This window comes from Mastacembelus armatus, chromosome 2 (assembly GCF_900324485.2).
Source record: "Mastacembelus armatus chromosome 2, fMasArm1.2, whole genome shotgun sequence".
Taxonomy (NCBI): Eukaryota; Metazoa; Chordata; class Actinopteri; order Synbranchiformes; family Mastacembelidae; genus Mastacembelus; species Mastacembelus armatus.
Genome location: NC_046634.1, coordinates 4,889,108 through 4,915,482, shown reverse-complemented (window position 1 = coordinate 4,915,482; position 26,375 = coordinate 4,889,108). Strand labels below are relative to the sequence as shown.

General features: G+C 40.2%; 1 protein-coding gene across 14 annotated transcripts in view; it reads right to left on the bottom strand.

Moving 5' to 3' along the window:
* Positions 1-4,125: 4,125 nt before the first annotated feature.
* The window catches only part of tns1a (tensin 1a), a 52,940-nt gene continuing 30,690 nt past the window's right edge, over positions 4,126-26,375 (bottom strand). For 5 of the 14 annotated variants that reach the window (XM_026302115.1, XM_026302117.2, XM_026302107.1 and 2 more), the window contains 18 exons: positions 16,514-18,196; positions 15,437-15,517; positions 14,692-14,855; positions 14,107-14,251; positions 11,367-11,441; positions 11,058-11,084; positions 10,521-10,602; positions 9,838-10,379; positions 9,657-9,743; positions 9,258-9,386; positions 9,031-9,126; positions 8,752-8,829; positions 8,583-8,654; positions 8,349-8,375; positions 7,907-8,075; positions 7,546-7,614; positions 7,433-7,462; positions 4,126-7,225 (listed from right to left, as the gene is read on the bottom strand). In XM_026302115.1, the coding sequence (XP_026157900.1) occupies positions 7,096-7,225; positions 7,433-7,462; positions 7,546-7,614; positions 7,907-8,075; positions 8,349-8,375; positions 8,583-8,654; positions 8,752-8,829; positions 9,031-9,126; positions 9,258-9,386; positions 9,657-9,743; positions 9,838-10,379; positions 10,521-10,602; positions 11,058-11,084; positions 11,367-11,441; positions 14,107-14,251; positions 14,692-14,855; positions 15,437-15,517; positions 16,514-18,196 (3,686 nt within the window). In that variant the 3' untranslated portion in view covers positions 4,126-7,095. The remainder of the gene's footprint in view (positions 7,226-7,432; positions 7,463-7,545; positions 7,615-7,906; positions 8,076-8,348; positions 8,376-8,582; positions 8,655-8,751; positions 8,830-9,030; positions 9,127-9,257; positions 9,387-9,656; positions 9,744-9,837; positions 10,380-10,520; positions 10,603-11,057; positions 11,085-11,366; positions 11,442-14,106; positions 14,252-14,691; positions 14,856-15,436; positions 15,518-16,513; positions 18,197-26,375) is intronic. The other 9 variants (XM_026302118.1, XM_026302111.1, XM_026302112.1 and 6 more) reach the window with 5 other exon arrangements.

Genomic DNA, 26,375 nt, shown 5'->3' with positions numbered 1-26,375 from the left:
TTTGGAAACACACTGACTGGGTTGAACTGATCCAAATTTTAAAACCACTTGAGTGTCTGTCTGGTACACTCAACATTCTGATACTGGGCAACCTTCTCCTACTTAAAGGCTTCTTTTCCTTTTGTGCTTTGGAAAGATTTAAAGAAATAAGAGCTCAAAATTATGTGAAGACAAGAAGCACCTTGTATTTACAGACATGTATGGTATCACTTTAGAAAAACTGGAAGAAAAGCATATGAAATAAATTATACTGGTGATTCCATACATGGTAGATTCTTTGTGAGTTCCTGGCTCTTCAAAGCCAGTCCAAAGACAGGTCTTTCCAAAGATCCAAGGTTACTCAGGGGCGATATAAAAAAGCAAAAACAAAACAAAACAAAAACAAAAAGTTATAACACGACTCAAGTTTGAGAGAATGTATATTTCTGATTGTTTGTTTGTCCTCTCAAATATAATTTGCTCTACTTGTTTGTGACATGCCCCCACATTGGCCCCACCCTGGCCTGTGTCTAGACCATCACGCATCATTCTTTATGCTAAGCTAAGCCACTTCTATCTTCTCATCTAACTCTCAGCAAGAAAGCAGCAGCAGTATTTCCCAAAATGTCAAATTACTTAATCAATCAAAAAATACAATATGTCTAAAACTGAACCATGTTTCTAAAGCCACAAAATAAGTACCACTTCTGCAAATATTTTTGTGGCACAGACATCCTCATTCTGATCCTGGCAAAAAGAATCCCACTTGCTGCCTTCCAAACCTAAATCTATGCTTGACTGAGATGCCTCATATTTTCCACTCAGTCTCATAGAACTTGACCCTTTTTCAAAGCCAATTTGGACTCTGACTCTGAAAATATACCTTAGTGTGGCAAATATGAGCACAGATGAGACCTCTGATGCACGCTCATTCTTCCGGAGAGATTTCACACTAGCATGAAGCTAAAAGAGAGTTAGTGAGCTGTTGCGGGGACACAACCAGTCTATCAAGGCCGGTTCTGCTGCTTTGGTGGAAGGACAGCTGGCCCGTTTCAGAGCTAAGCGCCTGTCAGCCTCTTCCTGACTAACATGTGGATGTGAGGAAAACCCAGTGTACCGTTTCCACTCCTAATTAGCCTGAACTCAGCACTGTTATCTTAAGGAACCCGTCAGAGCTTTGAATCGGTTGGACTGTGGATATGACAGAAGCTGGGAGTACTTTCTGCAACAAATGGGATAAGTCCAGCCTTCTCATGGGAAAATTATTACTGGCAGACACAGCACACCAACAGCACTGATGAGCTTTTAATAATTTCCTAAATGATTTTTCTTCATCATCAGCCTCAATACTGACAATATCATTATAAAATTTGGAGTGTGCAAAAAGGCAATTACGCATTTAGTGTCACTGGTAATAAGCACCTGCTGCTTTGCTTTTTGAGCAGCTACAGAAGATTAAACGTCACTTTATCAACTATAATCTGTTTTTGATCTACAAAAATAATAAAAGTCAGTCTCTTTGGGAAATTTAACGAAAAAAAAAAAAAGCACAGCAGAGATGAATAGCAAACCAAAACAAGCAGGTTGATTTTTTCCATTTGATAAGAGCAGAGTAGGAATTTTCCCTTGTTTGAATATTTACAGTCCAGTGGCATCTACATGTGCAGGGGTCAGGTTTTTCCAAAACGGCTGAGTCTGTGTGGGAAGGTCATACCTGGGTGAGATGGCTCTCATTGATTGCATACGTTTCCACTGAGGTTCATGTTCCCTTTTTGACCATGTGTTACAAACCAGTTAAACAAAAAAAAAAAAGTTTCAGTTTTTAAGTTTGGTTCCCTGTAATTATACTTCTGGCTACCGCAATAAAAGAAAGTCATGCTTAGTAGTCCTCACCATGATGTGCAGTATTGGCCATTTCGAAACAGTAGACAAGACAGATTTAATACCCATTGTTCAAGTTTTTCAGTATTTCCAAGACATTTTTTAAATCAAATCATGAATTCACATATGTCTCATAAAGACCAGGAATGCCTGTTTTTAGTGAAATTTAATAGATTCTGAAAAACTAGATTTGCTCAGACTTTGGCAGAGGGATGGTCTACACATCCATTTTGTTCTTGACTTGTCTGGTCTGATCTAGGTACATGCTGTACTTTTAACCTTCTGTTAGGTTCCTTCAGAAAGCTGTTTAATCAGTATAACATGCTTTATCTTACAATTTCTGTTTCTGAATTAGGTTCTAGCTCTTTACATTCTCTTAAATTCCACTTGGTGGAAGTGTGTGCCCCTTACAGCCCATAATGTGCCATGGCCAAGCAATAATTTGTCAGGGGGGGAAGCGTGTCATGCATATTTGTGTCTGAACACTGTCTGCAGCCGTGGGAACCTCACATAGCTCACAGTTGATGATATTTCTTTATTGCCTGCCTCTATCTCTCACAGCTCTGACTCTGCTAAGGTGTGGCTGGGCCAAACAAACACAGGGCTGCTGCTTGGAGAGCTGCCCTGTTGACTCTGTAGCAAGTGGCTCAGCCACACACACCTGCTATCAATTTGCACTTGTACAGCAGTGAAGCTGGTTGTGGTTGAAATTCATTTTGTTCAATACTACCCAATTCATTCTATTTGGCTCTTTACCAATGTGTTTATATCATATTAATCATAATAAAAAAGAAGCAGCAAAAGCAAAACTTCTGGGTAATGTTTCAGCCTAAACAAGCTTCCTATACAGAATAAAAAAGATAAATCAATATAAAACATATTTGTGGATTGCAGAAGTCTCAAACATGAGGACTCATTTATAAGAAACACCACAATTTGAACTTGAAGGTCTCATATGGATAAATACTCAAATGTACTGAATAGTTCTGCCTTTTGCAGCAGTGCCAAACTAACTGCTATCTAACTTCATCATGGACAATGATGGGTTGTGCATACCAGTGTTTCCTTAACGCCATAAACACTTGCAGGTGCAGCTGTTGGCACCAGAGTAAAATGGAGTAAAACTCTGATGTGGAAAATATAATTTCACTACAAAAATGTATTTCTTAAAAGAAAACTGTCTGTGTGCCATCTGAGTGTCACAGCAAACAATATCATTAAGTGTGTTTCCATCCACTTGGTTTGTGTTTTTATTTTGTGGATATACCAGAAATTGGACCAAAAATGTTTTTATACTTAGCTCAAGTGGTGTTCTATGAAAAGCAAAGTATAATGGGATCTCCAATGCAAATAGATGCTTTGTGTATAAATCATGGTGTGTGGTGAGGCATATGACTTAAACATCACTCAAGTTTCTGCTGAAGAGATAAAAACATCCACTCTGTCAGAGCGTAACATTCCTAAAAGTAATTCATTAAATACTTTCCCACCATGTTTTCTCATGGCTTCCCATTGTTTGACTGGGGTTCTTAATTCCACCATCTCTTTTTATCCCTTCTACACCTGAATGGAAAGTTTGTGCCACCAGTTGTTTATGTGGTGTACTTCAATGTGCATGTTACTTTGCATATTTTCTGGAGGTTTACACTATTTTATAATGGAACTGGTTGACAGTGAGCCGGCCAACACAAAGGACACTGCAGGTTAAGGAGCTGAATATAACTCAGCCAGCTTTTCTACTGTGACATGACAAAATGTGCTGTGGTTTCCCTGCACTGGTCTCCTGCAGCTTAGCCCCACAAGCAATATGTGTTGAAATGCAAATAAACAAAATGAAAGGGGCAAATCAGTTTTCCTATGACAAAGGATTATCCAGGAGTAGTGCCAACTAAAAGCAGGCAGTAGTTTGATAGTAAAATAACATGGCAGAAAACAAAGAGGAGGAAAGCAGCATGTGAACAACAGTCTCATGTGCCTTCAATGCTAGTGCTCACTCCTTAAATGAACTTCCCTCAGGTGTTGCAGATCAGCGCTAACAAGGTGATCTCAGCCTGACACTCCACACCTGACACAGATGAGACTGATGAATTTTTGATGCTAAGACCAACAGAAAACCAAACAAATCCATGAACAAAGGAAATGATAAACAGAAGTTTTCTAGTCTGTTCAAAATGTCTAAAACCTTTGGCACAAAAATCATGACTCAAATTGGTCTAAACTAATTTATTAAGCCACAAAAAACAAACAAATGAACACCCGCATAGCTTTAATGTAACTGATTTGTATTGCTTTAATGTTTTTTTTTCTCCTTAGGAACAGGTAAGCCATGGCAATATAATGAAAATGATAAGCACAAACAAAATGTAAGACCCTTTTGTACATCCATAATAGCACATTCATACACCTGTACATAGGGGTCACAGAAATCACCTCTTTTTTACTGAAACAATGAAGTAACTCTTGACTCAAAGCCAACAGGTACATTGCAAAAAATTTTTTTTAATGTGGAGAACATTTTTTTGTATTTTCTTCTCCAAAAGACTAAAAATGAAATTAAGCTTGTTAGTAGTCGATTTAAGTGCACTGTACCTCTTTGCTTTCAATGAAGCGCCACCATACATTCCTCAATTTGTTAACACTGACCATTAAAACAATGATAATGTGATAATGTGAAAAACAAGAATGTGTCAGGAAAAATGAAAGAATAAATAAGAATAAATAAATCACTGACTTTCAAGAGGGCTGGAGAAGACACGTTTGGCAGTCTGACAAAGCTGTAGCTGTATAGCTTTAGCATCATGGTGAGACATGTCTAACTTTATTTACCTCCAGCTTTGACACCCATATGGAACTTATGTCACTCCTCTTTTGGTGTAGTGAATATAAGTGCTTTGTTTACACATTTCCAATTGGGGCACAGCGGGCGTATTCTCTCTTCAACAGGTGATGGAAGTGGACACATTTTTGTAGCATTGAGACATCAGTAAAAACATCAAAAACGCTTTTGTCATCTGCAGCTGAATGCCTCACTGTATAAAAGTAACGACTCCTGCGTTACACATATGACTGTCTTGATTGGTTCAGCTTTAAGTTTGCTGCTAAAGCTGAGGAAGGTAGCTTTTAAGTGTGAAACACAAAAAAATGGAAACTGAATCACAGCTAAACAGAAAAAGCCACATGCAGCTAGTCAGCACAGATGTAAAGTGTTTGAATCTTTGGCAAAATTATATTTGTAACTGCCATGGGTGCATACAGCTGTTTGTTTTCATATTGCATTTGAGGTTGGCTTTAAAAATCTACCTGCTACAACACATTTGCTTCTACGAGTGTGTTTCTGCTGTCGAAACACATGTCAATGCTTCTGTCCATGCAATTCAGACTCTTGGCTTCTATCTCATTCATGCCCTACCTCAATCTGAACTCAACAAATGAAAAACATGACGAACCGAAAACAAACATATACATGTACAAAGTAATGTACACCATATATTCAAACACATTTCAAAATCGTCAGACTTTGAAATCATTAGCCAAAATAAGTATATATTTTTTCTCAACCCATTAAGTAATCTTCTTTATCTAGACTGTACAATATATGTATATATGAGTAATCATGAGGGACCAAAGCAACAAAAATAAATACTTTTTCGCTATGTCACCTTTCAAAGTAGTATATCTATATACATTTATATCAATATCAATTTTCCTTAGCTTATTGTGAATGGTTGAGCATGTGTTCAACAAGCAGGCATTTGTGCACAGTGTGGAAACTCCTTGTGTTTTTTTTTTTTTTTTTTTTTTCCATTGCCCTAAAACATATCTAAATGTAACTTTTAACAACACTATGGGAAAACAAAGATGTGATACAGTGAAAGGTAATCCTGGCTCAAATGGACCAAAATTAAAGAAAAAAAGTAAAAAATAGCATCTCACCATCATGTAACTAGTTCAACAATGGGTTGTCTAAATCTTTTTGGGACTCTGTCAATAGTAAAAAAAAATGTAGTCTATTTCATGCAGTCTTTAACAAGTCATACAACCTCAGTGTACTTGTCTAAAGGTTTTAAGTCATTTTTAGCACACAGCACAGAATGTTTTCAGTAATGCTGAATGTAGCTGTGAGGGAGGGTGCATTTTGAGACAACAACATGCATAAAGAACAGTGCATAGGTCCAGGTCATTGGGCCAGTCCCTGGTGATTTCCAGTGTGTTTGTGGCAGCATCTATCAACAGGTTCACTACTGCAAGCAGTTGGTGAGCGGCAAGTCTACGTGACGCTGGGGGCAGGGCCCAAGCCTTAATGAGTGGTGCCATCTTGTGGACAACCAATCTTCCTCTTTTTGTCTGCCATGCTTTCAGGAGCTTGCTGATTTCGAACAAGAAAAATCCAATGAGTGAGTTCTGAGAGCGCGCGTCCTCGGGCTTGGACCGGAGGTCGAGGTGATGCAAGTGTGGTTGCACTGACAAATTGTGGTGACCTTAGTGTGGCAGTTTTTTTAAATGTGGTCTGCTATGCACAGTTTTGATCAGTCGTTTCACTGCAGAGCCCTTTCCAACACACAACAGACCCAGAAATGGCCACTCTAAGGATTTCACAATGACTCGTGGAAGGTAGAAGAACCAAGCTTAAAGATCAAGCTAACATGCATAAAGTCTTCAGACATTGTTTTGCTAAAAGCCATCAAGGCCAACTTTTTTCCTGAAGACAAGTTCAAAGAGAAACTTTATTTCTTTTCTTTTTTTTTGTTCAATACTTCATCTTTTGAAAGGAGGAAATAATAATGGCTTAATAGCTACATCATTCTTGCACTTGTATTGCAACTACCTTTGGTAAATCAATCAACAAAAATGACAACGTGGAACCCTGAAACATACAAGTCCTTACATGTTCCCCGACTGAACTTAGCACTTTTCTTTTAGTCTTTAGCTAGCATTTTCTTCCAGTACAGGTTACCCTGTGAATACATTTCCCTTCAATGGCCTCTGTGTTTGTCACGTTCACAGCTCCACACCGCACATCCTCTACCGCCACCTTGGATCCACTCCAAGTCCTTCCAAAAGACTTTTCCAAAAAAGACCAAGACAAACCAGCAAGGCAGAAGAAACAAAAAGAAGGAAAGCAGAAACAAACCAACGGGAAACAGAAAACAAGAACATCATCGAGTCCTGGCGAAAAAGACATCGACAAATAAAGGAGATTTCAAAATGGCCACTGCCACTGGGATGCTGGGTGTCTCACCGCTTCATCATTTTGGAAACAAAGCTGACAATGGTGGAGGCAGGCTGATCTGGGTCCAGCTCAGCAAACAGGTGGCTGACATTGTCTGTTGTGCTTCCTTGTTTCCTTGCAACAAATCCAAAAAGCCTGGAATTATGGAAAATATGTGTTTAGTGTTTTTTTGTAATCACAGTACAAAAGAACAAAAACAAAAGTCAATACATGTCTTTAGTATTTTTCTAATATTCTACTAAACTACCAATCCTAAAGTCATTTGTGTATTGTGAATTTGTTCTTTGCACTCAATCTATCCACCTATGTGTACAATTCCAGCTACAAAGTATCTCTACTTACTTCACTGAGCCACCTCCTTCTTTCCCCCATCTGTGGAAAGAAAATGCAAAACATTGTAAAAGCAATGAAAAATGACTTCTGTTTCAAGAGAAAAAGGCCTTGAAGGTTCTTACTTTCTGCTCTGGGGATCAGTGTCACAGAAGGTTACTGTGTTAATAGGATAATGTCGCCTGAAGAAAATTCTGCAGAAGAAGAAAAAAATGAAAGAAGAATGCACACCAGTTATATAAACGAGAATGCCTGGGAAAGCATATGTGTTTACGGTGTGTGTATAAGGCAACACGCAAGGGCCATGTGTGTAATCACCTTCAGTCTTCACGCATATCTATGCATAGTTACTGTGCACTTTTTTAATGTGATTATTGAATATTTACAATTATTTTAATGGTTACTGCTTCTTTGTGTTATTATGACTACAAAGAGATATCATGATCACTAAGTTGCAGGTTCTTGTTTTTGCATGGCCTTACTCACTTCCTCTGGCTGTCGGTAAGCGTGATGCCCTGCGTGGAAACCTTGAAGTGGACGGTGGTTGCAGCTGGCAGAGGGTTGGTCGCCAGCGTCTGACTGATGGCCTTGGCAATGGCCTGAGGCCCAGTGAGAGACTCCATGTCCACAGAGTTGATGTAGAGAACGTTACATGCTAGAAGTAACAGAGAGTCACTGTTAAAAGAAGATACTGGGGAAAATGCTGGCATGCAAGTGTAAAGTGATGAAAGCTGCAGTGAAGATCACTGTAGTTACATTTGTCATGCACTGCACATTGCAGCAAATACAATAAGACTTTCATTGTTATTGTGCAGTTCATGCATTTAAACTCTTTCAGGTGAACACTTGTACAACAATTTTTCCTTTCATTCAAGATTAGTCGAAATGCATGATGGGGCACAGCTGTGCCATGCAAACTGGTATTTACCATGGGCTTCCTCGGGAACCTTCTGAACTGTAAGGTAAGGTTGACAATTGTGAGCAAATGATTTTATTTTATGACCAAAAATCTGGTGCGCTTCAAATGTTTGGAAAGTCAGTTAACACTTGTTTCCTTTTCCCTGCTATCCCATCAAAAGAAATGAAAGGATGCCACGCCACCACATGACACTGTGGGACTCCACAGGTGAACTGCACTGAAGTAATATTGTATCTTTCTCACCTGCTCCTTGCTTCAGAAGCTCAACAACTTGATCAGTAGGTGTGACAAGTTCCATTGCTTCTTCATTAGGGTCTGGAATAGAACAGAATAGGAACTTTGTTAGAGAACAAATTCTAACTGTTGAAACTCCATTATCCAGCTTTAAATAAATAAAGAGGGTGAAGCTGACCTTTGGTGGGGATCATCAGCTTACAGGGCAGAGCTAGTGGAGTCATCGAGTGTTGGTATACCAGGGCAGACAGACAACCTACACACACACACACACGCACACACACACACACACACACACACACACACACACACACACACACACACACACACACACACACACACACACACACACGCACACACACACACACACACACACACACACACACACACACAAAGTTTATATATGTTATAGCTGTTATATTAGATGACAGACAACAAAACCAAGCCATTCGCTTACCAAAGTAGGGTTCATTGGGACAACCCTTCAGACGGACACCTTTAGGACTTGTTTCAATCAGAAAATGCCTCACCAGCTCATTAGTCATGTCACCAACTGGAAGAAAATGTTTCATAAATACCCAATAAAGGCTTTTAAGTTTTAACATCATGTCAAGATTGAGAGTAACACAAATGAAATGTTCTTCAAAACACTGCGGTCAGGAGGGGGATCAGTTTTTATTTAACCTTTTTTGTTTTGCTGGACAGTCGGTGGGGGGCAGGCCACCTTCATAGCCAGACCGTAGGCCCCACGGAATGAATGGCTGTCCCTTATGATGAATGCCCCAGGCTCCCTATCCTTTAACAGATTTATGGCTGAAAGAAGGAGAGAGCGGGAGACCAAGGAGGAACAGAAGAAGAAGGAGAAAGATGAAGAGATCGGAGAGAATGAGATATAGAAGGACACAAAGTGAGGGGGACAAGGGTCGATCAAATAAAATGGATTAGAGAAGAAGAGGATAAAGAGAAGGCAAAGAAGATGAAAATAGAATACATAATTAGGCAGAGAATGGCTGTCACTCTTATTTTTCCCTTTCACTTTGAGATCAGCAAATTCATAGTGGTGCCTTATTTGCAGTATCTCACCTTGCTCTCTGGAGATGTCTGGCTTGTACCAGAACTTGGAGGTGTCCTGAACAAACTTGACATTCATCTTAATGTCTGGATAACCATCTGTTTGGATGAAAAAAGACATGGGAAATGACTTCTGCAGAGGTGAGAAACCTGCAAGCTCAAGAAAAGGTCAGCTTTTCTTGTAGCATCTCACCATATATGGACTTGGAGACATCTGGGAGCATGTGTGTGCCAGACAGGTTTGGTGTGCTGCCACTGCTGGCTGGTGTCTGTGTCAGGTTCTTGTTGTCTGTCCTCTCTGCATCTCCACTGGACATGTGCCTCTTCTCTGGCAGCTGTGGGGAAACAGGGAACGAAGGCGTGCAGGGTGATTGGGTGCTACCTTGACGAGATGCAGACCCCAACTCATCAGGTGTGCTGTGGCCACTTGCTGCTGAGCGGCGTCCCATCAGAGGGCTAGGAGGTACAACAGCTGCAGCTGTTTTTGGGTTTCGGCCAATTAGAGGACTGGAGGGGACACCCACTGGAGGTGGGTGTCTGTTCAGCAAGGGGCTGCCCTGACCCAGACGTCTCTGGAGGGCAGGACTCGGTGGTGTGTTGGTAGCCACTGTGCGGTGGAGGGTGTTGGGGCTGCCAGGGACAGTGTGGACACCCATGATGTTGACCTGGGAACCCTCAGGAGAGGCAGGTCTATAGGGGCAGGAGGGCGCACTCTCTGAAGAACCAATCCTCCTCCTATAGACAAAAAAAATTAAGCAACAATGGACAACAGTATTACTTTGAGTTTGAATTCTGTATCTTTGCCAGCAAAAAAAATCATATTTGGACTACTTCATTAGATCTTTTTTGTTAACCTCTGCTTGTATGACTACTCACCCATCAGTGTTATGAATTGGACTGCTGGAGGACAAAGGAGTGTTGAACACCTGTGCTCTGGAGTCCCCAAAACTGCGATTCTCTGAGAATGGGAAAGTATCAAAACACGCACAAACACAATCAGTATGTCACACAACATTTTATTTTCCACGTCCAAATGGGTTCCAGTTATCTGGCATTAGACCCAAACAGAAAGTTGCAGAGACAGAATTAGATAATATCCATCCATCCTTCCATCCATTTTCTATACCCACATATTCCTTTTAGAGTCACAGGGATCTGCTGGAGCCTAATCTCAGCTCTCTTTGGGTGAAAGGCAGGGGTACACCCTGGACAGATCACCAGTCCATCACAGGGCCAAAATCGATAATATTTTAAAAGTCATTATTAATACACAAAACTTTCTGTGGACAACTGGGAATGACACAGAATGACAAAGAAAAAAAAAAAACCTTAAAAAAAAATCTGCGGAGGTCAGGAGACACTTTTGTTGGGTGCAGAAGTGCCTACAGTATACTTCCTTAGAAATATGCTTACCTGGCTCTCCATCATTAGATTCAGAGTCTGACAGCAAGAGGGAAAAGCAAAAGAAGAAGAAAAGAAGATGTATAGAAGAGAAGGACACAGGGAAGACAGTGTGTATGTGAGTGTGCCAGAGGGCAGCAGAGAATAACAATGATGGAGCCAACGTCTGCTCACCAGATACAGAGCAACAGTTCATAATGTAGTGTAAATATCTATAAAAAGTCAAAGCTTCTCTATTAAACTGTTTATGCTGAAAGAAATAAGACTGGCCTCTGGAGGAGCATATTTGCTATTTGCTATATTTGATGTGTGTAAACTGACCTGATCCCCCCTGTTGATGTGGCTTCAGTCCCAGTGTTGACAGAGGAGTCTTGGTCAAACCTGGAGGAGAGCGTGCTACAGAGAAAAAGACAAAAAGTGTGATTTAAAGGAATGACACTGAGAAAAAATAAACAAAACACACATAACACTGACAGTAAGATGAGAACTGTACACACATGCCATGCAAGAATGTAACATTTCCAATGTAAGGGATAAAAAACACAATTCTGTTGGCTGGTGGATTTACTTTTTTGAGGTGCACTTGATTAATGTAGGTATTTATACAAAAAAAGTGCTTTTATTAATGATTAATACTTGATGTATTAGCAAGTTGACAAATGAAATGAGAGTAAATTACTTGTATTATAGGGTTAGTTCAGTATCCTTATTAATTGGACAATATATAAGAGCCACAAAAAAGAATGAAATATTTATTACTGGGGAAAGCTCAGGTCTCAGCATCATACACTGCTCAAAAAATTAAAGGAACACTTTTTAATCAGAGTATAGCATCAAGTCAATTCTACTTATTGGGGATATTGATCTGGTCAGTTAGGTAACAGAGGGAGTTGTTAATCAGTTTCAGGTGCACTGGTGTTAATTAATTCAACAACAGGTGCACTAGAGGTGCAACAATGAGACGGCCCTTAAAACATGAATGGTTTTCCAGGTGGAGGCCACTAACATTTTTTTCCTCCTCATCTTTTCTGACAGTTTTTCACTAGCTTTGCATTTGGCTAGGGTCAGTGTCACTACTGGTAGCATGAGGCGATAACTGGGCCCTACAGTGGTTGCACAGGAAGTCCAAAACGCCGATGAAGCTGTAGCTAAAAATGAGCATCCATTCACGTATGTGGCCATGAAGGATAATGTTTATGCTGGAAAATGTATACATAGCATGTTGCTCTCTGAACAATGCTGAGGTTAGATTGTGGCTGGATGAGACAACATGGGATAAAGGTGAATGTTGACATCATATTAATGTTGTCGTGCATGGTAGAAGAGACACAAAAGTCATCCTAAAACTGAAGTGTTATTTTCAAAATGACTGGTAATTATTATTAAATCAACTGGTCATCATAATAAAAGTCGTTTATATTAGAGAAAAACTGGATCCTTATAACACCTGGCATTTAGGAAATGAACTCTTCAGTTTTAGTTCCTCCAACTGCAACTGCATGACAAGGATTCAGGCCAATACATTTTAAGCGGCATGGAGAAGGCTGATAAATATGGTGTGTGCCACAGAGCAGATTCTTACTACAACAGCTGTATGTTCAGGTCTGACTGCAGGAGAGGGCGGCTCAGCTGCTTTTAGAAAATTATCCTTGCAGTCAATGAACAGATGTGTTAAGTGCTACCTCTACATAGATGTCTAGAAATTTACATGAAATACTCTTAATGTGTCACAGAGGATGAATTGGGTGAATAAGTAATAATTAGGTATGTTTGTGGCGTTTACCTTTCCTTAAAATGATGGTGCTACAAGAAACCAACAAACCTGACAACATGAGTCATGCAGGTCTCAAATGCTCAAATGTTGCATCTTTGTTTAAATACTGCTGGTAGAAAATGCAGGCAGAAGATTACAAAGAAACCAAAAACCATGTACTGCATCGATGAATAAAAGAAAAATGATACATTATAATTCTCCAATAACTTGTTTTGTAAACAAATTGCAAGAGCATGACAAAATGTTTAAACTACAATCTGGAGTCCAGATCATGATAAATTTAATGAAGTACATTCCTTCTCAAAACACTCAAAATGAAATACACTACATAGGAATGTGTTTATAACCTCCCCATGTGTTATTCTTGCTACTCGTGTGTTTGAAAGTAAATTTATGCAAAAACTATGTAAACTTTTCCCTTCACTTCCACTTCAGTAATTTCTAAATTTGTTTGCTCAGGAAAAGGATAACAATACGGCAAATCATTTCCCCCAGTTATTAAAAGAAAAACATGAATTGCACGCATGTGCTCAGCATTAAATTTTGCAGAAATGTTGCTGTCAGTATTTCTGGGTGATTGCACAGGCTGAAAGTGTTCAGCTCTCCTGTTCTTACATAAAGTGGTAGCAGTCATCTGCTGTGTCCTTGCCTTTCACCCCTGAACTTAAAATGGTTTGGTGAATAAGTGGGCCCACCCTATGCTAAAGTGTCCACATTTTTCTGGCACCTTAATCAGCCTGATAACACCCTATTTGAAAGCTATGTTTGGATGTGTAACTACATGTGGCTGGATGCACACTTTAACTTCTTCTGCTATAATGTGGTCATGGCTAAGTAGAAAAAAGCGTGGGAAGAAGCTCTGGTGAATTGCAGGGAGAAACATCATAACCTGGGCAGCGTGGAGTTACAGTTATTTTTAGGTTTTGGTGTGAACCTGAACCTGTATGTGTTTTATTACCTTGTTACTTCTAAGAATTTGCATCTTTCCTGCAATATTTTATCATTTTGTGTGTATGTGAAACACTGTACAACTAAGCTGGTAATGAGCCAAGATCAGAACAAAACATTAAAAAAAGTTGAACGTTAAAATAAAATAGAAGTAAGTAATAAACATTTCTATTTGTTGCTGCCTTTAAGCAGTTTGTTCCTGGTGTTTCTTGTCTTGCCTGTCTTTTCACTAATTAAATAAATTTATAATTACATAATTTAAAAAGACTAATTAAGGGTATAAAGTTAGTGTTAAGAGGATTTGATAGCACTAGCTTTCCGCAGGCCGAGTGAACCTACACATGTTGAAGTAAGGAGTCTGTGGCGACACAGGGAAGCTGGGGGTCTGGGGAGAATTCTCACCACCACCTCCATAGGTGGGACTGTTGACAAACCCTTCCACCTCGTCATCTTCAAACGCCTCCCGGTAGCTGTGCATGGGACCCTGGAATCGATGGGCCGAGACACAATGACAAATGTAGATAATTTCATAAACCACGAGCACAAAATGGCTTTTTGAAAATACATTCAACAAAAAGTGGTGTTGTAAACTGGGAAGATCCTGCCACTGTAAGTTATTTAAATAGGTATAGGTAATATTTGTCCAGTAATACATAGAACAGACACTTCTGCTTATAAAAGGGGAATAGATTAAATGCTAAAAGTATGGCAAAGAAAGTGCCTCCTAAATAACCTTTCTATTAGAAACAGCTTCCTTTAAGCACAAACACATTAGTTGCACTGATAGTGCTAAACAGAATATCTAATAGACATCCAAAACAAACCTAATGAAATAATGAGAAGAATGATAAAACAGTAAAGAGGTAAACAAGATAAAAGCAAGATAATGTGCACATGGCTTCACCATAAGCCTGAATCCTGTACCTCTCTGGGTCTTCCTCCTGGGTTCAGGGCCAAATTGTTGGCAAAGTCCTGTGAATGCATCGTCGGTGTGTTATCACGGCTGCTCTGGTACTGTCCCTCACTGGTGGTTCGACGGCGACCAATCTCCTGTGTCACTTCTGGTGTCATTCCTCTAGAGCGAACCCCTGAAAAACCACAAAACAAGAGTGTGGAATAGTCAACTCACTAAGTGTATTTTTAAAACTCCTAGTGGAGTAGTTTAAAAGGAAAAACATCATCAACAAGACATAAAACATTTTCTCAGTGTTACATATTTAGTGAAGAAGCTAAAAAGTAAATGCAGTTTAATTAAACATCATTTCACTACTTTGAACTAATAATAATCTGATAACAGAAAGTGTGTTTATGTTAGGATGTCTCAATTTACGTTTTTTCTTACAGAATCTCAGCCACTTCATGTTCTTTTTTGAAGGTTCATATTCTAATTAGCTGGTGGGTAGGCTAATTGACCATGTTTGAAAGCAAAGCGTGGAAGAATCTCGCTGCTTTGATGAGATGGTCAGAAAAAAGAGTAAAGAAGTGCAGAGAATAAAATACACAGTAAAAAAATAAGCCAAAAAGAGCAGAAAGGGGAGCTAACATGAAATCAAAGAAAGAGATCCATGAGAAATCCTGTAAGAATTTGAAAATGGTTGGGAAGCTGAAAGATACAATAAATGCAGGAAATAAAAGGTCAGAAATTAAAAGTGAGTGAAAGTGGACAAACCAGAGAAGGAATAGGAGCGATGGCGGTCAGATTGTTGTGGTGTCATGCTTTCACTGATGCCCCGAATACGAGCGTTGTACTCTGTGGGAGGTCAGGGTGGTGGATGGGAGGCAGGACGTGGAGGAGATAGGTGGAGGAGAAGAGGCAGAGAGGTGCAGAGGGAAAAGCAATAGTTTGAAGGGTTGTCCATAAAGCAGAAAAATGGATTGAACACAAAAGAAAAACTAAAATTAGAACAGGAATGAATGTAATGAAAGTGAGGAGAGAATGAAATGATTGTCAAATGACATGAATCTTAGTCTAATTAAGTGATACAAGGATTATGATTGCTAGATGTTTAATAGTACAAAGTACAGCAGGAAATCTTTGTATCAGACTGACAACATGAAAATAAGAAAGTTACAACTTTGTTCCACTAGGAGGCAGCTGGAAGCTTCCACATGGTTTCACATGAAGGTAAATATGAATGCAGATAATGCATGGAAGCTGGTGCCTCTGAACACTTTGCTATTCTTACTCTCATCCTTACTCTCCACTCTGACCAGCTCGGCTTTAATTTAGCTGCAGAGCTAATTTTATGAGCACAGGTCACTGCTCTGGTATGACATCCTCTGATGAAGCTGTAACTACACTGCTCAGGTGCAGTTTGGTCCTTTAGACTAACTACGCTTCAAGCTGAAGTTAAAATATTATTAATACAGCTCTAAAATCACCCATAAACTACACCGTTTTTATTATCGCTTGCTTTGGTTGACTCATGTATATTATAATCTTTTAATTAACCTTATACCTTTAATATACATCTTCATTACATCTCCCATTAAAACATCCCAGTGTGTAAATAATACAAAATTAAAGCTTGAAGGTCTTCCTCAAAGTGAATATTAACTCTACACCATTTCAGATACTAAGAGTATACATTTTGACTAGATTTGTTGAAATGATGCTTATTACACATAAAGCTATAGATATAATTGAAACACTAATAGCCGACAGTTTTTTAGTCTCTGACTCCTTCCCCCCATCATTCTCTCACTCCCTCATCCACTAACCCCAGACAATAACTCAAAGTCTTACCGGCGATGCGGTGAGCCACCAGGCCTTCCAAGTTTAGTGTCTCCTCCTCTGTATCTTGCTCTCTAGCCAAGGAGGATGAAGATGTATCCTTGGGCTGGGGGGTGAGAGCGGGAACAGGAGAAGAGGAAGCACTGTAGCCTGGGTAAGGAGACGAACCCAGTATTTCTGGGGAGTGGGAAATCCCACAACCCGAGTATGAGTTCACAGGCTTTAGTGGTGCCTGCTGGTTGACATTAGTAGAGGGATCATTTGGGTAGTGGTGGGGTGCTTGGCGTGTGTTAAGGTAGGGCTCAGGGGTGTGTGTTGGGGTGGTGTGTTGGTGTTGATAGCTGGCATTGGGTCTCTGGGAAGAATAAACTGGAGACTCCATTACTGGGCTCTGGTTGGGCAATGTTGACACTCTTCCAGCTGAGCGCTCGGGCTGATTAAATGCATTGTTGACTGACCCAGAATTATTATACTCATGAATAGCGGAGTCTGCTTGGTATGACGGTCTGGCCAGGGTCTGGGAGAAGGGTGCCTGAGATGAATTTAGACTGTTTTCCCCAGGGGGTGCACTGTGGGACTTGGACATGTGGGAGCTGATTGGGTCCAGGTCGAGCATGAGCATGTTGAGTGCCTCAATGGACTGCTCAATGTCTCGCTGAGAGGCTGAGGTGGGGAAGTGGGGCAAACTATGGGTTGACTGAAGAGGAGGACCAAATGGATCATCTGGAAGACTATACTGGTGCCAGGCATTGAGACCTCTTTGAACGGCCTCTCGGCTACTAGTGCTCCTCTCAGGGGCCCTAGGCATCAACTTAGGATTGGATTCAGGGATGCTGGCTGGTGCATTCACAAAGGACTGTGAGCGGTATATGCCTCCTCCATTTTGGTAGTTGTATCCATCCTGTGGCGATGCAGAGTCCACAGACCTTTCTTGCATCGCCGTGGGAGTACGTACTCCATGTACAGGCATCTCACTCAACTTTTCTCCAAGAACGCCTCTCTCAAGGTATGGCCCGTCGTTCTGGCCACTGACAGGTGTTTGAGACTGGTAGTAGAGGTCAGCTGGTGTCGCCTGGCCCTCTAAGGAAGAAATTGTCCCCAAGCTGTCCACACTGTTGCCCTCTTGGCTATTTGGCAACTCGTCGTCGAGAATATCTGTCTCACGCTCCTCTGTTGAAGGGACACCAATTAGCCTGGTGTGGCCCCCGTTGACGTGCACCTGCGCTGGAACCAGGTGTCGAACTCCTCCTCCTGGACTGGTGGATGTGGTCAGATAGGCTTGATGTTGATGATTTGGAGCCTCAAGCCCACTGAGAAGTTGATCAAGCTCTCTTTTCTCCTGTGGGCTGAGTGGTGGGTGGGTTACTGTTGGGTTGTTGTGGCTTACGCTCCCCTGCACAGACTGGCTGTGGTCATCGGTACGATCAGTCTTGATGGATGCAGTAGAGTTACCAGAGTCACTGCTTACGGAGAGGGTGTGGTCAACAGCAGGTAGTGAGGCGTGGCCTGTCACAGGAAGGGTCTGGTCAGTAGTTTGGAGGGGATGGTTGGGATGTTGTAGTGGGTTCTCAGCACTGGTCAAATGGTTTTCATGAACTGGGATGCCGTTAATAGCAACAGCCCCCTCAAGGGAGTCTTTCTTTCGGACCCGGGCATATAGGCTTCCATCAAGTGGACCTTGGGTGTGAACAACATCTAAAACAGGCATAAAGGGACATATACTTAAATTACTAAACACTTTTATGCAGTTCCAAGCATGCATGAAATCAAAACTCAATACAAAAGACATTTTTTTGTATAGATGATTCAATCTAATAGACTTCTTTGTGATTATTTAAATCATTGTCTTCATGCACAAACTCATTTCATTGGTTCCACTCAAGTTATTTTTGCATGGGACAGGGTCCCTCACAACACAAGCACAGTGACCTCCCTCTGTATCCATCTTTTTTAACCCTGAGGTTTAGCATGTAGTCCAGCCACTAGCAACACAGCCCCTCTAGCTCTATTAATAGCCAGATTGCATGGCTAAAGTCCCTGTCACGTTGCGTCAGTGCACGTCCACATGGTCTGACATGAATCAGGGTGGGTTCTGTCCAATACACTCAAACAGCTTGTCTGCCAAAAAGAAGTCTAGCGGTGCCAGTATGAAAGCCCAGAGCTGGACTGGGAGACGACAAAAGATAATTTTTGCCTGCTGAATCATGCTGGCAAAGTCAGAGGACAATATAAAAATATGAAATTCAAATCACAGATTGGCTGCTCTTAAGCAACATCAATTTATTTCTTGCATTAATTAACCCTATAGTATATGTATTTTATATGAACAACCTTTGGAGGCTGCTCAAAATTTAAATGTAACACATCTAACTTGTAAATGAATACACACTACAGCACAGTAGTGTAATTCACACAGTGGAGATATAACGTGTACTATAATTATAGACTAGCATAACATTTCACAGTAAAACGTTTGCTCCATGAAACACAACAATTTGCACCAGGTCATTCTGTGGTAACACTCATGCTTAACAAGAAGTAAGCAACACACCAGTGCTGGCTTCCCTTATCCAGCATACATTTGCAAAGTGATACAAGGCATACAGTACACATGACCACGTCTTTCTCATATGTGGGATGTTCCAAATTGAGCAGACCCTAGGGACAGATGGTGGATCACTCGGACCACAGCTATTTCACAACCCATGTCAACAACAACCGACAAACACAGTAGCAACAAGAACGAGAGGGGCAGGTGAGGAAGCTGTAAACACAGTTTGTTCTTGTGGTTGTTGTTAATGATAACCATTTTGAAAACAGCAATAAAACAAGACTGAGGACCATAACGTGTTTCTTTACATTTGAAGTGTGTATTATTTTATTTCTTCAATTTAGAACCATATCTCTGTATCATGGTATCACAAACTCTTACCTGTACGTCAACCCCCTTTTGACTTCTTGAAAATTCCCAGAAGTGATGAAATATTTCCTACTTTTTACCTAATTGGACTGAGGGCAATAGCCACATCACATTTCAGTCTACAGAAGTTCTTCAGTAGCCGCTGAGTGACTAAATTTCTACCTTTGAGCTTGCTCTCTCACTCTCCCTGTCCTCTCCGATTCATGTCCTCCCATCACTGAACATGTGCTCTGCTGTAGCGAGGCGGGCCTGTACCACTGAAACTGCTTTAAGCGGCGAGCTGGCACTATGGGATGATCTCTGAGTGTTCCCGTCAGCAGGGGTGGGACTCCACCACTGCTACCACCTCCAAATCCACCCTGCTGCCAGGGAAGAGATGTTTTAAGTAAACTACAATTTCCACACTGTCTGTCTGCCTGGCACTGCAGCACCCTGCGGGAGTGGATATTACTGTTTTTCAATAGTAATAACTACCTTTTATTACTTAAATCTGGATGATCTACATGACTTGTCAGGGACCTGTGGTCTACATTTTCCACCAGCTGAGCTCTCTTTTACTCGCTCTGTCTAACCCTGACCTTTAGGCCCTTGTTCTAGTACACAGAAGAAGAACATCGATTTCACTGCTTCGTGGCAGAAGCAACTCATGTCTGCCAGGCTGACACTCTTTCCAGCTGCTGGTTAACCCCATCCTGAGGTTTAATCAGAGGTGCAGTCATCTGACATGTCATGGCTCAGAGAAGAAAGAAATAGATAAACTGAAAGTGAGTAATAGTGCCAAAGATATTGATATTTACTTTTGACTTGTTGTCTACAGTTGATGGCTGTCTGTCCACTGAAACACCAACCTACAACCAACAAGTAGCTCACCATCTGAATACAACTAATAGGCTACAACAGAATTAGAATTAGCTTGGCTATCAAACAGCTAACAGTTTCCTACTGTGGTACACCAGTGTCAAATACCGTTCTCTCTGCTTCCAAGGAAAATACCAGATTTATTGCTGCTCATTTATATATCCAATAAAATACAAATCAGGTTCAAGAACCTCATACATAGAAGAAACACATTTTGTAACACATTTGTAATTGTTTAAACAAAACACTAAATTAGAATTCTCAGTTTCTTTAGTATTTTTAGTTTCACACACTAACCCACACATGTCCATTTGTTATGTTCTTTCATGTGACAGGTGCGTTCCTCACTTCTGAACGTGCCAGAGGCATTGCTCATACACACACACACACACACGCCTCTCAGCTGTATTCTCTTAAGTGTTTCCTTGAGTGTCTCACTGCCACATCACAGCCATAAAAAAATCGATTTAAACACCTGTAGCCAATGATTTATTTTTAATCGACAATGTGCTACAACCACTGCTGGGACCAGATGGGATGCGGATTGTAAATATGGCAATGAGGACATGCTATTTTAGTGCTGGACACTGTCATTAAATGTAATTCATTCACTTTTAATTAAAAAAAGAACCCTGCAACTAGCAAATAGTGGATTTTATCCTTGGGATTCTCTTATCGTCCACTTGTAGGAAACTTGAAGATGGGTGTGATAGGGGACATGTTAAAAGATGCCCAACCCATTTTTATAAAATGCAGACATGTATAAATATAGAAACACAACTACCATTTACACATATGATTTATATGACCTATACAGAAAGAGGTCTGCAATGACAGTTTAATTGGAAATGGTGTATGATTTCATGTACATTTATAAATTATATCTGCACTTATACAGACGCACGACTGCAGTAAGAGCTATTTAGAGTGGAAAGGTGACCTCTGCTAGAAAGGCCTTTTTGGAGGTGTATAAGTTAGAAGGACACTGTGAGAGAAGAAAGCTAGGAGGTCTGGATGAGTGAAGAACGAGGCTGACAAAACTGAAAAGAACCGTTTCTTCTTCAAAGCTCATTAAAGACAAACCCAAACAATACCAAGCTTCAACTTCCAGGAATAGGATGAAGGTGATGCACTGCAAAAAATGTCCTTCTAAAACACTAGTTAGTTTTTAAAAAGAATGACAAAGTGGCTTAAGAGTTAGTGGTTCCAAGAATATCAGATGGCCCGATATTAATTTGATTTCAGTCTGACCACATCTGCCATAGTCACTTTCTGTATTCAAAATCAAAACAGTTGTTACATGGCAAAACATTTTAAATCACTTGGTGACTTTTATATGTGCAATGGTTCGCACTGGTATACAGAAGCAGATGTGTACTTGGACAAGCATCTATGTACACACACAAACGATTCCAGCGAGCCATCGGGTATGTCACAGCAGGATGTCACATTCACCTTCACTGCTTTCACATCGCATTGACGACAGCCAGTCTGCATGCCAGCAGTGGATGACTGGGTTTGACTGACACCTCACTGACATGTCTTAAAGAGCTACGTGCGTGAGACACAGGGAGAGGCTGTAAAAATATCCTTTTCCAGCCACTTAATCCAGGGTTTGGTCTTTGTGGAAACTTCACTTCCTTTCAGTGGAAATTATTTTTTGTAAACATTTTTAAAAAACTAAATGACATAATGTTGTTGAGTTGAGGGTTATATTCTTTTTTGGACAGGAAAAATCTATCTTTCACTACCATGTTCCAAGATATTTACTTGTAAGAAACAACTTGGAACAATTTTACATTAAGAATTAAATAAGTTTAATCTGCAAAAGGGCCACCGAGGTTGGACTTGTAGCAAGAAATGAGAGAGAGAAACAGAGGCATGTTCATACCAGGACAATGTGACAGTCCATAAGTGAAAAAGTGTCATGGTTGGTGTATCAATGACTGGCACAAGGAAAACTGTCGTGGTCTTATATTTGTCATGTCTGCCTCTCAGTCCATCTATCATTCAGTGTCCAGCTGTCACAGTCTGAGGTAATGTGACGTGACTGTATCAGTGTCTGAAATGTCTTTCAGGGTGATGTCATCCATCCCCCTGTCTGTCATCCGAGTGACTGTCATAAAAATCTGGCAGACTTATCATTTGATGATCTACAGTGTCTGTCTATCTGTGTATGTCTGAATATCTGACAACCAGCTATATTCCACATCTGATTCATGTCTTCGCCTTTTATTTTGCCAGAGAGCAAATGTCAACTCAAGCTCCAGATTTGGATTTCTTTTTTTTTTTTTTTGGTTCAAACTAAAATCAGCAACATGTGGACTTTTTCAGCACTTGTGAAAACTAATGTTTTTTTAAGTAGGTTCTTTTACTTGTATATACTTGTTTGAGGATGCAGATGGCACGTTACACACACCTGCCACCAATTTCACGCTGTTTCACCAAATTACAGTTTATTAGCACAAAATAAAAGATACGTTTTCTTTGTTTAAAAGAAAAATACACATTACATTTATTTTACCTTATCCTGATATATATTTTTAGTGATTAGAAACTGACTATTGGGGAAAAAATGGTCCTCAAATTCACAAAAATGCTCAAGTTAGCATTCTTGCATATGAACAAGAACAAAATTAAATTGGAAATCTGGATATTGGCCTCTCTCTGTCTGTCTGTAAAGTGATGGCCTGACTTTTTGTGCATTTTTTCCATCCATTTTTTACTCATGAGGACCGGTAGCTGTCATAAAAGTGCATCTGCCTGCTGTCTGCTAGACATCAGTCTGTCACCTCTGGCTCTTTGAGAGCATTGAGATGCCATGATTAACTCTCAGTACCGATCCTTTTATCCCCCTACACTCCAGATGAACAAACAAGGGTTTTTATGATTACATTCATAGATAGTGGACACCAGTCAGAAAAACTTAGGCAGTTACATTTTTAACAAAACCTTATTTCATTCTGTGTTTTTTCAGATAGGACTTAACAAAACCATTTTAGGAATTAGAAATAAAGCTGTGTTTACTAAAAACAATAACTTTCAAATAGAAAAAGACAAAAGGAGCAGAAAGACCCCAAAGAGACAGAGAGAGCCTTATGGAGACAGAGTGTAAGAAAGGAGGCATTAAGAGATGAGGACTGGCTCAGCAGGATTTCCAGGGCTGGGATTTCAACCTGCTGCTACAACTCACTGATAGCAGCAAGAAGTCTAACTAGAAGCATTATGTGCTCAAGTGAGACCTACACATGCTGCTCTAAAAATTACTGTTGCTCTCCATTTCTGCTTACATAAGATATGCATTGGAAAAATGTTAAAACAGTACTGGACTGGTTTGAGACCAAACATAAACAGTGTAATTAGTGTTTTATGCATGACAGTCCTAAATCTTCAACTATCAAACTGCACTGAACACTGGTCATTTGTATTTTAATCACTGCCAAAACGTAAGAAGCAACAGACTGTAAAACAAATTCTCCATGCACTGTATTCCAGTCCAAGCTCAGTGGAGTTCACGTGAAGTTACCAACCAAAGTCCCTAATAGTTTTGGTGTACCCAAATTGCAACCTACCCATAAAATGTTCCACACACAAATTGCTTGCTCCATGACTCACTTTATACTATATAGGTGCCAAATACACAGGATGCAACAATGTTGACATGGAAACACAAATAACACACAAACAAACTCTCTGCCGACCAAATGGGCAAAAGGTTGTATTCGTCTTATTTTGTCCAACCATGTATGATGATGTTTTCAAAGTCCAAACCTGAAGAATTTTGCCATGAAATGCTTTGCCAGCTTAAAAAGAGCACACAATTTGCTAACTGTTTAGCATGATTTGACAATATTTGAATTGACTGTATGTTACTAATTTGCAAAGAAAGTTGCAGTGATCCCAAGCTCTTACAGTACTACTCACCAGTCAATACTAAAATGCTCTTCTCTTCCTGATTTTACTTCATTCCTTAATCTTTCCTTCATTTAACTTTCTTCTTCACTTAAACTCCAGCAACAAAAAAATCATTAACTCACTTTGTACTTCTGACAAAACTCTGACACTGATCTGCCTCTGTGTGACTGTCTCTATCTCTGTCTCTGTCTGTCTCTCCAGATATTCCAGACATGTTTCAGGGCTCAGCCCCAGCCAAATATGGGAGGAGGGTGGTAAACAAGGAAGACAGCCTGTGCTGTCACTGGGCCTGCTGCCCTACTGTACACCACACACACACGAATTGGAACACACACACACATGCACTGGAACACACACGTGCGTGCACACACACACAAACACACACACACACACACACACACACACACACACACACACACACACACACACACACGCATGCGTTGTAAAACACACACCGAAACACACACACTCATTCTCCTGTGGGAAGACACTATGCTCAGTAATTAATTCTCATTTTCAGAACCCAGGGGAGCATTATATTCCTAAATTTAAGTTGGCTACTTTAAATGCTATCCATTTACCAGTGTATTCTAAATAACACTGTATGAATATCCAAACTTAAGTGGTGCTTTGCTGCTGTGCTGGGTCATTTTTGACTGTTTGTTAAAGAAAATTCTTCTTTTGCATTTCCTCAAATCTCTCTGTAACATGATGGAAGTTCGTATCATCCTTACACAACATCTGTCGTTGTGAAAAATAACACTATCTTTTAAATGATAATTAATGTCAGATACTCTGTGTAATCAGATGCTGTGATCATAATATCTGGAATTTATTCATTTTACGATGGTAAAGTTGCACACATTTTTACACACAACTAATTTGCTCATATTAGTGCAGTAGCTCTATGGCTCCTCAGTGACCCACACGGTGGCCTCGTGACTAGTTTGACCTCTGGGTCGACAGCTGCCACCAAACCACAAGGCTATTAGTGGACCAAAGGCAAGCCAACAAACCCAAGGTGCATTACACACCTACACTCATAACGTTCATTTAAAAAATAGTCCTTTAAAAATATATAAACAGTTATACAGACCATCATCAGACAAACAACTGGACTAATTCTGTATTTTTATACACTCTTACTTCAAGTGCCACATGTAATAGCCGCTTAACTACAACATTCATTACAAATACCCTAAAGTAAGCTAAGGACGCCTCTCCTCATGTTCCTCTTAGCATGTGCATCAGGTATAAACACAGACCTCTAAACTGCCTAATCCCACAGCCCTATTTAAAACACCCATCTTTCGTTGAGCCTTCTTGACTGGCATTTCAAGGTCGTTGGAAAAAATGGCAACAGGAAGAATTAGGTGAGCCCCAGATGCATTCAGACATCAGTACCAAAGGATGAAATGTTAATTTCACACTTAGACAAATAAACAAGTCTGGATTCTTTAAATGATACCCGATGAATGATTAGTGTTTACTGTACTGCAGTGGATAGAAATAGGCCATTTTCTCATGGAGCTAATCACTGTTATTCATGTGGCATGTCTATGTGGGTTCACACCTAATTAACATTTTCAATGCTTACTAACAATATTTTATATAAATTTTCCCTAATTATATAAAGTACTGTTTCCAACAACAAAACTTGAAAGAATTCTTTTAAAGCATTTTTGCTATTCTGTGGAAATCCTTTTTGACTACTCATTATCGCAATGTTGCATCTTCCAAAATTAAAAAAAACCCACCAAAGCTATCTGAAAATCTTCTGCCTGACCCCTAACCCTAACCCTAGACAACCCTAACCCTAAACAACCCTAACCCTGGAAGTATTTGGTTGAAACAACCAATGACCCTGAGTCACACTGCTGATTATGTGTCCCACAAATTGACAACCAACAAAAGATAACAAGACTGGGATAGGGGAATTCTTTGCCCTTCTCACAGGCTCCTGGGGGCTGTGGATTGACTGTCTTCAACCATTCTAACAACTAAATTCTCTAACCTTAACCCAAAAAAACTTTCCTAACCTCGGGCATCCAGATTGGGTGCCTAACCAATCTCTCCAACCAATTATCCCTAACTGGGGACCATTCCCTAACTCTATTTTGATTTCTAAGCCCAAAGGATTCCTCAGCCAACCCAAATAACCCTACCTGACACCTACCCCTA